The 15,613-nt window shown below is 39.4% G+C and overlaps 1 protein-coding gene across 9 annotated transcripts in view; it reads right to left on the bottom strand.

The window, feature by feature from the left end:
* Positions 1-15,613, bottom strand: part of LOC114564986 (catenin delta-2) — a 135,026-nt gene that overhangs the window by 54,298 nt on the left and 65,115 nt on the right. For 4 of the 9 annotated variants that reach the window (XM_028592740.1, XM_028592742.1, XM_028592745.1 and 1 more), the window contains exons 8-11: positions 14,337-14,587; positions 13,254-13,385; positions 9,330-9,573; positions 6,515-6,571 (exon numbers count right to left, since the gene is read on the bottom strand). In XM_028592740.1, the coding sequence (XP_028448541.1) occupies positions 6,515-6,571; positions 9,330-9,573; positions 13,254-13,385; positions 14,337-14,587 (684 nt within the window). The remainder of the gene's footprint in view (positions 1-6,514; positions 6,572-9,329; positions 9,574-13,253; positions 13,386-14,336; positions 14,588-15,613) is intronic. The other 5 variants (XM_028592741.1, XM_028592747.1, XM_028592743.1 and 2 more) reach the window with 3 other exon arrangements.

Here is a 15,613-nt window from a genome sequence, read left to right as displayed (position 1 = left end):
AGAGGTAACCTTGCTCCTTATGACCTCATAAGGAGAAGATTCCAGATCGGCCCATCTGAGCTTTCATTTTCTCAAAAGGCAGAGCAGGATACCCAGGGCTTGGTTTACACCTATCGCCATTTCTAGCCACTGGGGGACCATAGGCAGGCTGGGGAAATGCATATTAATGTTAAAAAACCTCATAAAGTGACATTTTCATGCCATGGGACCTTTAAGTGCAACAGTCTAATCGTTGCCAGCCTGCAGGCACATAATATTTGACACACCCACACACACTTACAAAAAACATACAAGTATGCTTCAGAACACCAGAACAGGAAAAAACACCACTGTGCACACACATTTTGAGATGACAGGAGCCTTGAATAGGTAAGAAATAAACACAAACATGCAAAAAACAGAACAAACGCACACAATGACAGAGCCAGGGACTAGAATAGTTGCGGCCCCAGAGAGACAGCGGCACATCACAGCAGATCAAACTCAACCCAAGGCCTCAGGCTGTGATGCTTCGTGGGGGCGCGCGCGCACACGCACGCACGCACGCACGCACGCATGCACACACACACACACACACACAGACATACACACACGGAAAACAAATGTACACATTCAACATAGATTTGATGCACAACTTAAAGCATGAGCTGAACTGAACATACAGATGACATGTTGTGCAACGTGTTGCTGTTCTGGAATAAATCCCTAAAACAAAACTAAATTTTAAAGCAGACTGACACTCTAAAAATTATTTACCTACAGTTGCAGTGAAACTAAATGAAAAGAAGAGACTTTCTCTCCTGTGTGCCTGCTCCAGAAAGCTGTACTATAATGGTTCATTCATTCACTAACTCTAGCCTGGAGCTGTGCTACTTCTCACTCAGCATCTCTCTCTCTCTCTCTCTCTCTCTCTCTCTCTCTCTCTCTCGATGTGTGTATGTGTGTTTCTCTCGTTCCAGAGACAAGGGATCACAGGAGGGTATGGTGCTCCCAGTCCCACACACTGTGCTAACACATCACAGCAGGATGAGCAAACACTACAGAGCCATCTGTGAACTTTGGGCAAAAGTGTTCACTCGGGCAATGTTTGATTAATGTCTTAGTGTTAGAAAACAATATGCAACGTATTTAAATTTGGTGATTTCCATGGCCCTTGAGTGACTTATACCATAGATAATTACAAAAGATATTTAGCCTGAAAACTCTCCCACATCCCTTAAATCTTCATAGGTAATATAACCAGCGTATCTTTGGCAGCAAATATTATGGTAATAGAATTGGTCTTCTATAAATAAATAATAAATGTGGCCTCAGAAAATAAATAAAAAGGTTCACGAAGCTTCTTGAGGCTACATTTGGTCACTAGTTTAACAGTCTATATCCTTTGCGTTCCGCCGGATGCATGTATTTTCCATTTCCTTCTGCTTCCTTTGTGCTGGAATTTTATATTCGGTGGATTTATGAGGACTATGGTTAACTGCTCCTCAAATCTCTGCAGGGTAAATTGAGACAGCTAGCTAGACTATCTGTTCAATCTGAGTTTTCTCTCGCACCACTATTTTGCAGCGACTCTGTGCGGAGTTTAGCACCGCCCATGACGATACTGATTGGTTTAAAGAAAAGCCATTAAACCAGAGCACATTTTCCTCCCATCCCCGAATGCTATGTGGAGCAGCCAGACCCTCCTTCAGCACGCTTTGGAGGAGGGTCTGGCAAAGCGAGATTACTAGTTTAACTACAACCTTGTCCCTCTACCTTTCTGTCCTGCAGATGGCTCCAATGTTAACAAGTCAGAATTAAGAGGGGCAAATACTGTCAAGGAGCATTGGAAAAGGAGAGAAAAGAACTGTATAAATGTATGTGTGAGAAAGATATTACTGACTTATTTCCTCTCACAAAAATGTGCATCTGGTATATGTAAGTGTGCATGTGTGTATCTGTGTGTGACTATGAAATCCCCCAAGGGAGCCTAATGTTTCAAATGGCGACCCAGTGGACTGGGACAAAGTACTGACAAACTGTCAATCTACTCTTTGTTCCCAACCAGCCAGGTGGGCTATCTCACCTCACCACTTGTCGAGGTGTGCGAGTGTGTGTTTCTGTGCGATTGATTCAACCACAGCCAAAACATTTACACCACAATACAAGATGTAGGCAAACCAACAATTAAACCCGGTAAATAAAGAAACAATCTATGAATTATGTATTCAGAAAGCAGGGCGAGGCGCTGTACTGTGAGGGCTGCAGGCATATGATGATCACTGCTGTATCGGGCTGAAAGGGATTTCCTGTGAGTCAGAGTTTTTGGGGAATAGAGCAATTTGAAACCAGAGAGCGAATTATGCGATTTGTGTTGGGTATATATTTGTGTGTGTTGCCACCATTGGGGGTGGGGGGTGAATTTGATGAATTTGATGACTCATTCCCCGATAGAGAGACAGAAATACAGACAAGTAGGGTAAACCTGGAGAGTAAACTGACATAAGACGAAGAAAGGAGGAAGGAATAAAAATAAATTGACAAGGGTGCTGACTCACTGTACTCACTTTTTAGTGGGACATCTAACAACATCAAGTGGCTAATTAACACCAAAACATTACAGTGTATGTATAGCAAACCATAGCATATAGAAAAGGAAATACCCTAACCGTTGTATTGGTTAGTATCGCAAAACCTACTGACCTCAGACCAGAAAATTTGGTTTAAATGGGTGTAAAACATTTAAATTAGCCTGTCAAGTTACAACAGTATTTTATTCTGTATCCAATCTAGAGTTCAAATTGCTGATATTGGACTATTGCATGAAATACTGTTTAGTAAATGACCTCAAGGGAGAAGAATTGATCATTGCTAGCTGGCTACTGAGGATTTTCTAATTTTCTCTGTTGTCAAGAGAAACCTTCTGTTTTATTTCTTTTGTAGACTTTTAACAGGACTGGCTGCCTCAAGGTAACTGAATCTCACAGAACAAAAGGTCTGCAAACTTATAGATCCAGAATTTCCGTTTTAACTCTTAACTTTTACACTGTAAAAAGTTAATTACTTCTTTTTTTACGGGAAACTTGATTGCATTGGAGAAGTACCATTGAAATACTGTTGACATAGTGTGCATTCATAGATTGACAGTGTAATTTAGGTGCTGCAATGTGTTGTCAAATGAAAATGTTAAATAAATGTGTTGTATTAGATGAACAAGCATTTCAGTTTCACAATATATAAAATATTATCCTGACGTGGTCATACTCAGATCTCGAATTTTGTGGGCGGGGCTAAGTTCGGCTGGCATCCAGGCTAATAAAATATAACACTGACCTACAAACCCAATCAGTACAAAACCAGTAATATTTTTAAACCCACCTTGTCCTCAATGTGGGTAGGAGGTTAGAGTGAGAAAATGAATGAATAGAAAGACAAAGAGAGACTGAGGCAAAGAGAAAATTAGAGAAAGAAAAAGAAAAGTGTGTGTATTTGTTTGTGTTGCCCAGCTAGTGTGCGTTTCAGGGTGTAATGGCATGGCTGACTGACTGGCCCACTGAGGCTGGAAGAGATGAACAAAAGGTCAGGAGATGTCAGGCAGAGCTGAGAAACACACACACACCACATGGAGTCCATCTCAACCCTGTGACTGAATATGGATCAGAGATTCTTACTGGGCTCATGAGCATGAAATAAAAAGAGGCACTTTCATGATCAGGTCGGATCCTGTCTAGCACAAAATCTTTCTTTGTGTTAGTGGGAACGTTTCCATAAATTATTGGCAGCCTGAAGGAGGAAACGCATTGGAGTACATAAGAGGCTGTCTCCACAGCAATGTGTCTTGATTTGCAAGATTGTGCCAGTGTGTAGCTTGACAAATCAGCTGATGTTTGTTTGAGACTTTTATAGGTTAAAGGTATCATAAGGGAGCCAGCTCAAGACGGTGGAAATGGCCACACTTCCAGTTATCATCTATTTACTATGCTGATGCTGATTTCTTTCTATACAGTACAGGCCAAAAGTTTGGACACACCTTCTCATTCAATGTGTTTCTTTATTTCCATGACTATTTACATTGTAGATTCTCACCGAATGCATCAAAACTGTGAATGAACACTTATGGAATGATGTACTTAACAAAAAAGTGTGAAATAACTGAAAACATGTCTTATATTTTAGATTCTTCAAAGTAGCCACCCTTTGCTTTTTTTGATAACTGCAAACCCTTGGTGTTCTCTCAATGAGCTTCATGAGATAGTCACCTGAAATGGTTTTCACTTCACAGGTGTGCTTTGTCAGGGTTAATTAGTGGAATTTTTTCCCTTATTAATAAAAAAGCAAAGGGTGGCTACTTTAAAGAATCTAAAATATAAGACATGTTTTCAGTTATTTCACACTTTTTTGTTAAGTACATAATTCCATATGTGTTCATTCATAGTTTTGATGCCTTAAGTGAGAATCTACAATGTAAATAGCCATGAAAATAGAAATGACATGAAAAAAGGAAACGCATTGAATGAGAAGTCCAAACTTTTGGCCTGTACTGTACATAGTCTATCCACTCCATTTCATCCGAGACATTAGAGGAAACTTTGTAGTGGATGAGACGCGCCCAGTGTTAATTTTGAAAACAATGTGAAAAACTTTTGTCGACAACCTTTTGTCCAACACGACAACTAAAACAAGACTAAAACTATATAAGGAGTAACCTTTGATAACAAAAACTATGATGTAATTTATTAAAATTTTCTTAAATGAATAACAAAAAACTGATCATGTCATAGGAAAGAACTATAATGCTGCCGTTTATTTAACAGCCTGCACGCAGCCCGGAAAATGACACAATAAAGTTCCTGATTGGTAAAACTGTATCCTTTTTGTTGCCTAAATCACTTCCTCAGAAATTGAGTTTGCTGCATGACTTGTTTCACCACAAAGCAGCATCTATTTCAGAAATGATATCTGCCAGTATTGTTAGCTAAAGTTATTTCTCTGCTAGTATTGTTAGCTTATGTGTCCGCTAGTAGGCTATAGCTAATGTTATGCTTCCGCTAGTGTTGTTAGCTAAAGTTATGTCTCTGCTAGTATTGTTAGCTAATATTAAGCCTAGGCATCTTCCGCCAAAGGCTAAAAACACATCTATTCCGACTACACCTCGGATAAACAAAAAAAAGCTACACTTTCATATGGCTCTTTGTAGTTTTGCTTATTTAAAGCTAATGTACTTGCACTTACTTCTTGTTGTCTGGAGTTTGCACCTTCAGGGTTGAAAGCACTTAATTGGAAGTCACTTTAGATAAAAGTGTCAGCTAAATGACATGTAATGTAATGTGATGTTATGTTAACTACAAATATTGTTAGCTAATGTTATGTCTCTGCTAGTATTGAGGCTAATTTTATTTTTCAGACATTGTTAGCTTATGTTGCGTCTCTGCTGTGTTATTACAAATCCCACTGCTTTATCTGCTAGTTTTGTTAGCTAACGTTATGTCTCTGCCAGTGTTTATTGTTAGCTAATGTTGTTTTTCTGCCATTGTTAGCTAACATTATGTCTCTGCCAGTATTTATTTTTAGCTAATGGTATGTTTCTGACATTGTTAGCTAATGTTATTGACTCTGCTAGTATTTATTGTTAGCTAATGTTATGTTTAGGCTGCGTTTTAAATCCCACTGCATTCCCAGCTACTATTGGTAGCTAACAAAATACTGTACGTCTTTGCCAGTATTTGCTAGCTGAAGTTGTGTTTCTGCCAATATTGTAATGTTGTTTTTCTGCTAGTATTGTTGGCTAATGTTTTTGCCAGTTGTTAGCTAATAATATGTGTCTTGCCAGTATTCTTAGCTAATGTAATGGTTTATTGGATGGAAAATATTGATTAACGATTCAAAGACAAGTTCAACCACACTTCCACTAAAATTTGTCAATAAGCAGCAACAAAACAACTGGGACAAACTACGAAAATGTGCATGTTCGTTTTTGGCGGAGATAAGAAGTTTAACACCACTAACTCAAAAATCGAAGTCTGTGCCAACATTTAAACTGGGCATCTACATGAATACAACAGCTACAAAGCACATTCACAAATCACCAGGACATAAAATGGAGACAAATGAATGAATAAATCAACAGATATAAATGAATGGATGGAGGGATCGGTAGATAGCCAAAAGGAGAGAATGAGGAATATTTACAATCTAAAAAACAATTTACAAATTGCAAATAAGCAATCAGTAATTTTTTCTAACTTATCTCTTAATGTTTTCAGGTCACAGGATGCCATTCTAATGTTACGGCGTAATTAAATGCAAAGTGCTTTTGAAAGCCAGCACTAGATGTAGTCTACAATTTATGATGCTAAAATAAAAGTGATTGCTGTTTAATAAAGCACTAAATGGGTGACAATACAAATGAGAGATGTCATGTGGCCGTTAACATTAACATCTGCATTGTGTCATATAAAGAAGATGGAAAGATTCAGTGAATGAGACAAAGGTAAGATAGATAGACAGAATATGTATAAATAAATAGTTGGATTACTTTGTCATTCTTTGCTCGGCTTGATTTTGATTCCACACAAGGAATTCAGGGTCGTACCTATCGAGGGGGGACAGGCAGAGAGAAACAAGAGAGATGTGTTTGTTGGCTGTCTGGCAACAAATTATTCAATAACCGTCATAATAGTGATGATTAGTAAATAGAAATCAATATGTAGCGACTAGAATAGGCTTTCTCTCTCAACATTTGGTTATCAGGCAATGGTGGAGCAGGTGGGCAGGGTGAAGGACATGCATTTAGAGCGGGTGGTGGGGAGATGGTGAATATGTTGGGTAAAGAGAGGGTCTCATGATAAAACAAACTGGGTGTCGCCTTGTTTTTTGCACATTCATACACCAAACTGGATGTTTAGGTCATGGTTGGTGCTGCATAGTGGAGTATGTTTGAAACATTCAAATATTGCACAGCCAATTATCACTGTACTTTCAGACAGCGAGAAGAAAATCTGATTTACCGTAGGTGAAAAACAATCAGGTTTACCTGTGAGTTTACAAGGTCTTGTGCAGAGTACAGACACTACTTCACACCTAACATCCTTATTAAACCATATAAATACAGTATATGTATATAACCATACATACATATATGATTTAATGAGAGAATAGTATTGTTTATATAAATGACATATATGTAATTTATATAAACAATGCTATTCTCTCATCTGTGTCATCCTGTTTTAAAGGAATGCATCAAGTGGTTGACCGGTTAGTCAACATGGCTGTTGAATATAGATGACAAAATCCACCATGTGTAATTAATTTAAATTTTTCTGTGCGACTAAAAATTACTAGCTTTTATCTCAGAAAAGCAGGACTTGTACCAGTAAAGCTAAATGGCGAGTAAATGACAAGCTTAGCTGTTAAGCCTGTTATGCGTAGGTTCAATTTAAACAATATGTAAATATCTACACATATACAGTATATATATTTATGATTGTATTTAGCAACAACTTTTCCGCGCATTACTGAGGTGGTGGCAAGTGAAAAAAAATGGTTGCTCAACTGAAATTGTTTTAAAAACTGAAGCTACAGTAACATACTCTGTATATATTTTTATTATATTTTTTCATCCGAGGATTTCTATTTAGTCATTAGTCATTGAGTTTTCTTAATATGCTGCTAGTTTCCAATACCTCACACATTCATAGAATACACATAGATTATGCCCAAGTAAGACATGTGGATAATCTAATTTGAATGATTGTGGTGTTAGCACTTAAGAGCTACGTAACCAATTGGCCATTATCCGAAAAACTGGGTGTGATTGTTTAAAGGATAATGCTGGTGATAGTCTATATTTTTCTTGTTGACAAAAATTCCCATGAAAAGACCAAAACCAAACATAAATTGATCTTATTACCAAAAACATTTATATCTTGTTCCTCTTTGCCAAATACCTCTGGGCTCTGAAGTACATCTCAAACTCACATACACCATCCTGTTAATGTAAAGAAAATGCCTTTTCAACCAATTCCTATTTGAGCTGCAAGAACAGAAGCAGTGCAGCAAGCTTATAAACAGTAAAACTTGACAGCTGCAGGATCAGAATGTTCCTGTATAATTATAATCCTGGGGGACCCTCCCTTTAACGCAATTTGGACAACAAGCTACTCAAATAGCACCGTCTCATTCATACAGTGCAAGCACTGACTGTGCATGTTGTGAAGGTAAAACAAAATGCCATGCATCACAAGTCAGTCCTTTGAATGTAGCAGTGCAGATGTGTGGATGCTGGAAGCTACACAACAATGATGCTGGAGCTCAAGATTGAACAAACAGACAATGTGAGTGCAATGTGCACAAAGAAATAAACACTTGGACAATGGGTGGAGGAAAGATCAATGCCAACAACAACAAAAGTCAATTATCCTCACGACACAGAAAGATGTCCATGTGCTTCCAAATGTTACAGTATAATAAGCAGTTCAGCACAAAGTGACTTTCTCATTAGAAGTTAGAAGTAAAATAAATATATCTACTGCTTACACCTGAGCTAAAATGTAAAAGAGACACTTCAACTTCAATAAGGCAGCTTCTAGCTGTGACGATATGCCTGTGCAGTCATTAGTCAGAAAAAAGAGGCTAAAAAAAAAAAGACACAAATGGAATAGTATTTTAAACTTGATTGTAAGTAGGACAAAAGAATGATAAAAACAGCTATTACGCTGTCCGTGTCTCTCTCTCTTACTCTTTTCTTGTCTGTCTGTCTGTCTGTCTGTCACTCTCTCTCTCTCTCTCCCTCATTCTCACACACCCATGTTCGTACACAGCGCTCTCTTGGTCTAAATGTAGACTTCATGCACTTTCCGCGTTAACTGTGTCAACCTACTGCACTGAATGCGACTGATTGTCACTGACAGGCACTCGCCTCCTAACAACGAAAGCAAACTTTTAAATTGGACCAAGAGGTGTGCACGGGCCTTTATACGGCAGAGTGAACAAGCCCCAACACCAGGCAAACTAGAGAGGACAGTGAAAATGTGGTGTGATGTGTTCCTCATACTAAAGCCCAGATTCAACCAGTCAAATCCTGACAGTCAATTCTTAGTTGAGGTGCTCCAAACTGTTTGGTGTCACCATGTTACACTTTGAAACTTTGACACTCTTTTGAAGACTGCAATTAAACTCTTTTTCAATGTTAATATCTCCAGGTTATTGATATTATTTGCATAATTATGTTTAATTTGGTGAATCTGGCCATCAGTAAGTTCAGTGAAAGTGGGAAGGGAGCGGAACAAAGGGCTTCATCAACAAGCCAGAGCTGATTCAACATAAATGCATGTTTTGTTTTTCCTCACCTTGGGTCCTTCTGAATACTGTCCACTGATGGAGACCGGCCCAGCACGGCCTCAGGGGGGAGGGCGGGGCCCGACTTGCTGTAAGGCGACTCGGTGGACGGGCAGAACTGCAGAGTACGGTACGGGTTGGCGTAGTCAGCCGCCCCGCCTCCTGCGGCGAAGCTGCCTCTCTGGAAGGTGCCGGTGGCGCTCTGGCTTCCCGTTCGCTGCAAGGGGATTGGGTCGACACCGGGGGAAGGCGGGGCTAAAACAGGAAGAGGAGCGTAGGGACAGAGCAGATAGTTGAGGACCTCTTGGTACAATTGGTTCACCACTGGATTTGATGTAGCCGAGGAGGGCCGGGGAGCGGGGGAAGAAGAAATTCGAAACCAAACACGAGTGCCAACACAAGGATGCACGTACACATACACACAATGGAGAAAAAAAGCAACAACACCAGCACCAGTGGAACAAAACAGCAGAGAAGAAAAAAGCAGAGAGGGAGGAAGAAAAAAATGTTTAAATAATAAAACACTCATACGTAGGGCTTAAATAAATATGGCAAACTGAAGTAAAAACTCAACAGTAGATAACTTAAAGGTGCAGTAGATAAGACGTATAAAACTAACTTTCTGTCATATTTGCTGAAACTGCCTCTATGTTCCAGTAGAACTACATGAAGAAGGTCATTAAAAAAAAATAATCCAGCTCCTCTGGCACCACCTACAGCCTGTAGTGTGATTTGCAGAAATCCACAACTCCCTGTTCAGATGCACCAATCAGGGCCAGGTAGGGTGTCTAACTGCATGTCAATCACTGCTCATGCACACGCATTCGTTCTCCCTTGTGGGGGGAGGGGCTTAGGAGAACGTTTTGGGCTTCAGCAGAAAGGGGGGAGGGACTGAGAAGTTGTTGATGTTAAAAATGTTTGGCTAAGCCCTGGATCTTCCCAATCCTACCTACGGCACCTTTACGGTGAAAAGGTGGACTCACAAAATGATCAATAGAGAAATATAATTAAAAAAAACAACAACAACAACAACAACAACAACAACAGACAGAAGCAGTCAAATCAAACAGACATGCAAAAAAATGTAAGGTAAATAAACACATAAAATGTGCAGTCAGCTGTAAAAAGTCTTGACAATGACAATTAAAACATTTCCTTTACAGCACAGCCGGATTACCCGGGTTACCAGATTAACATGCTCGGAGATGTGCGCCCCCTGAACCACCACTCTCTCTGTTGAAGTATTTCTTACAGCTTTTATCATTCCGGTTTATATTCTGTGGTGCCAAGTATTTACAGTTAATTGGAAACTAATTGTCACACAGTGAGGGGTTTGGGGCCCCAGCGCAGTCTATGGCTGGTAGTCTAGCCTTGATGGAAAGACATCAAAACATAATAACAAAACCTCCTTTGTCAATCTCAAGCAGAGAGAGAAATTGTCTTTTTGTTAAACCGCAGCTAAGAAACAATTTGGGCATGACAGTCAACACGCTTACACCAGCTCGCTGGGCTGGGTCAGTGTGCACTGCACATGCCTCCAACGGGTATCTAAATATAGACGACCGATTAAATATTAAAATGTGTCAATACAGAACGCTGGTCATGATGCAGAAAAATCACCCTCTTATAGCATTCTGTTTCTTTCCTTCTAATACACTAATACACCCTGTACCTCTTCCTACTGCACACACACACACACACACACACACACACACACACTCATCCCTTTACTCTCTCACCTCAGATGGATTCAGCGGAACCTTCAGTGTTTCTGCCATCTGAGTGATGATGTGTGTGTTGTGTGTGTGTTGTCTGCTTGTTTTCCAACTTGCTTTATTATTATTATTAACTTGTTTATTTTCTTGAAACTATTTGAATTAACCTTGAAACATGCTTCAACAGCGACTTTGTGTTGCACAGTAATAAAAAGTCATTGTCACACAAAAGAAAAGAATCTGACAATCAGAGTGCCGCTGTCTCTGACTTCCATTCCATTCACTGACACAAAGCTGGAGATGACTGAGTTATTTTGATGTATCAAAGTGACCTATCAGTGTGTGTGGGGAGCCAGCATCACCTCAAAGCTTTTAATTAATAGGATGTTTCTCTAATATTTGCGGGGGGAAAAAAAAAACGTGTGGAAAAAAAGTATTCTTTGTGTGTATTTCTCTTTACAACAACAGCGACCAAACCAGCAGCACAGCGGTGACAACATTTTAGGACACGGTTGATTTGCTTTGATTTCAAAGCACCCAAGCTAACGCCCATGGGATTAATTGAGATTAATTTTCAGCCTTGAAACTAATTAGTTAACAGACTGTGACTGAGAGACAAATTGCCATTGAGACCCCAATTGGATTTGCCTACCTGATCTGGTAAATAGCGCTACATGATCAGATGGGACAAGAAAATCCCTTCTGCACAGCAGCCTTTAATATAACACCATTCTAAACTGGACCAGACGAAGGACTGTTACTGTTCTACCTCTCGGTATGCTGTACAGTATTTCTTTGACCCATCACACAGTCAGTGTTTCATTTGATGTCTTGCTCTACTCACTGATTTTTAAATTTAGAAGGTTCGGTGGGTGATTTACAGCACGCTGCAGCTATTTATAAATTTGGACTATTTGAAGCACATTTCTGTGTTTACAGTCTCGCTCTAACCAACTCCAAGTGTTACTACCTGTCCTCTCCAGCTCCTTCTACCTCTTCGGTGCCACGCTACTAAGTAACCTTTATAATGTATCTATTAGTTACATCTAATGGCTTAATTAATGGTTAATAAGTCATTGACTAATGCGTTATAGATCAGTTATAAGCAATGAAGAACATCTCATGGGTTGCCAGGTGAGAAAATGTATTTTTTATTTTTTTTATTTTACTGGTGTTTATCCTCCTCCAGCTGACACGTAGTTGGTCTTTATACTGTAGCTAGCTCTTAAAGGGCTACTCCGGTGATTAAGGTAATGGAATTCCACAAAGTTAGGACATTTGCAAAAGACACATTGGGTTATTAAAAGGTGAGAATAGCCTAACCCTATTAATGACTTTATCAATGACTAGTTTATACCGGACCCAGTAAGGAGATTTTTCCACGACCTGACAACCCAACAATTTGTCCTATTAAGTGTTACTATTTATTCATCATTAATAACGGCATTAATAAAAACTTATAAATCCTTTATTAAAAGGTACTCTAAGCGATGTCACTCGTTTTTTTAGGCTACAACATTTTTTGTCACATTACATACAGTAAACCTCTCCTCACTATCTGCTAGCTGCCTGTCCCCTGAACACACTGTAAAAAAAAAACGCGGTCTCTGTAGACAGCCCAGGCTCCACAAACGGCAACAAAAACAAAGTGGCCAACCTGCACCACAAAAAACACAACAAACAGTGTTCCAGCGTTCAGCCAATAACCGACAAGAAGGATTTTGGGGTGGAGGTTGGGGAAGGTTAGTTCGCTGAAGCACGGAAGGGAGGGGGAGGGGACGGGATGAAGAGGAGGGAGGGGCGAGCTAGTCTTGTTTTGTTTGAAAATACTTTGAACGTCAACAACAATCGCAGTCTCCCAACATCGCTTAGAGCACCTTTAAGAGTAAGCCCATACCATTCCGTTCCTACCAGTCCTCATCCTCCTTTCTTGTTTTTTTCCATCCACCCCTCACATATCATCTTTAATATTTTCCTAAATACCTTAGTTGCAAAGCTGTTACCATGCCACTATATCACCTATAAAAATCATGTGCATATTCCTGCCTATGAAATGTTTGCTTTCCGCTCAGACTCTCTCCCCAACACCTCCTTTCTGAACCCATTGCATTCTGGGATGTCAGTGTTGTTGAGTCTGTATTTGTACACAGTCTTATACATCTTAAATAAATAATCCATGTCTTTATTTTCCTCAGCCTTCATATTCCTATGTCAGCTTACCTTGTCCTCTAAGGTTGGGTTTGGTGTAGACTCTGTCTTCGTAGATGGGGTCGATGTGGTGTTCAGGAGACTGCAAAGGTCGGAGCTCAGTGCCCAGGTGACTGTGCTGGCTGCTGTAGGAACCTCTGGAGCCTGGAACGCACAGGGAATGGACGTCAGATATACTGACAGATGGATAGAAAGGTGGGTGGATGAATAACTATGTACTCTGTGGTTGTCAAGGTGATCACCACGTTTAGGTCAAGACAATCTTGTCTTTTGAATCGCTCCTTAAAACACATTTACAGAAAAGCAGTTTGTGTTATGATCACTTTACATGCCATGACCACCAGAGCCCAGGGCAAACATATTGCAGTTGGACCCTTGTTAATTCCAAGTTCCCTTTAAGTACAGTCCACACAGCTCACTAGGGTGTAACGCAAAGCTACTATCTGTATACATTTGCAGTCACAAAATATATGTAACATTTGTCCGTTAGTGTTTAAATGAATCACTTCACATTTAACATGAACATATATACTCAGTGGTTCCCAAACTTTTTCTGTAGGGCCCCTGTATTGTAGATACAAATATTTTCCAATTTTCTAGTCAAACTCTGGCACTTTAAACTGTTTGCCGATGAATACCAATAAGACGTACAAAAAAGTGCATGCCTCCTTAACTGTTGTGAAATAAAATAATGGAACTGAAGAAAACCCATAATTCATATTCTCACAGACCAAAATGTAATTTTAATTACATTTTGAAAAATAAATAATAATAATAATAATAATAATAATAATAATAATAATGAAAAGATTGGTCATTAAACAGACAATATGTAGTTTTCTTTTATTTTTAGAATATTTTTTGGGCATTTTAGGCCTTTATTTTTATAGGATATTTTGTTCTAGTGTAAGTGTAATTGTGAAAAAAAATAATAAAAAAATCTACACATTGTTAACATTTAAATACAATGATTACAATGAACCATCTACATCTATTTCAGATAATTTTAAAGTGGGACAATTCCCAATAATGGATACATGACAGAATGCACTTCACTCATCCATTACAAAAAAGTAATTATAAATGTGTCTTGACCTCTACCTGCCAGGCTACCAGGCCTTTGCAGGGTTGCGTTGGCGTACAGCTCGTGGGAAATCTTGTAACCGTCTGCTCCGATGTGATGCAGCATACGCTTGGTGGGCGACAGGGTGGCGTAGCTACCCACCACTGAGCTCAGCTGGTGGATGGGCGAGGAGGTGTGGTTTCCCCCTGGGGAGGCTGCCATAGGAAGGGGGGAGGAGGAGCCAGCGGCACCAGATGCTACCATGTTGATGGGCGATGAGGTGCTGCAGGAGGAGGAAATAAAACGGTTTCATTTGGTATTTTTTTCACATTATAATTGTTGTGACAGGAATAAACATTTCCCACAATGAGATGATGTAAAACTAAGTCCCAATAAAGACTAAGACCATTATAGACATGGGAATTAAGGAATTAGTTTACTAGTTGTGGGCAGTACTATTCTGCCTGTGGCCGTATAATGTCTTCTGTGGCTCTGGAGGAGCTTTGTCAAGCTTCAGAATGTAAAATGGTTTGGGCTTGAAGACTAAAACAGAAAGCCTGCATTAAAAACTGGGGGTTTTGCGCCTGAAAGACATGGGTGTTTACTATGAAGGGAGGTACTAATGAAAATATTTTATTGAGTTGCATTATGGGAAATATAGGATACAGCGTTTTTGGATCTTGACCAATCTTAGGGACTAAAATTTACGATATCTCTGTCTCCGCTGCTTTGATTTCGACCATCCTTTTTTTTTGTTCTCTTGTATGTTCCCTTACTTTATCAAAGTGCAATATTAACAATATTTTGTACACATCCCCGAAAATTCAGCCTGATAAACATCGCTTGCTATCTTTGGAAATGTTGGGATCTCCATGAGAATTTAAAATAAAGTTCTGTGGGTTTGAACAACATTTGGCTGCAGAGCATGAGCGTGTTATGACTGGCGCACCTGCAATCTGCTTGTTCAACACTGTAATGTCTTCTGCAATGTAATGTAAAGATTGTGCTTCAGGAGCTTCATCAAAGATTTATTTGTTGAAAGTTGCACACTGAACCCCCCATTCAATGCATAGAACTCTGTAGACCAGTACGTGTAGTGCCTTTAGTTGTCTGTGGTAGAGTAACTTGAAGCAGACCAGTTGCAGAAAAGACTATTTTAGAAAAAAGTCCAAATTGACACCCAGAAATGTGTGAGCCAATGCATTCAATCAAAATCCAAGGCACTAGAAAAGTGTAGGACTGAAATCTATACAGTGACTAGACTTGTGTTCTAGCTTTATTCGTTAAACCACATTTATACTATATTCAG

This window comes from Perca flavescens, chromosome 12, assembly GCF_004354835.1.
Source record: "Perca flavescens isolate YP-PL-M2 chromosome 12, PFLA_1.0, whole genome shotgun sequence".
In the NCBI taxonomy this organism is placed as follows: domain Eukaryota; kingdom Metazoa; phylum Chordata; class Actinopteri; order Perciformes; family Percidae; genus Perca; species Perca flavescens.
This window is presented reverse-complemented; position numbering and strand designations above follow the sequence as displayed.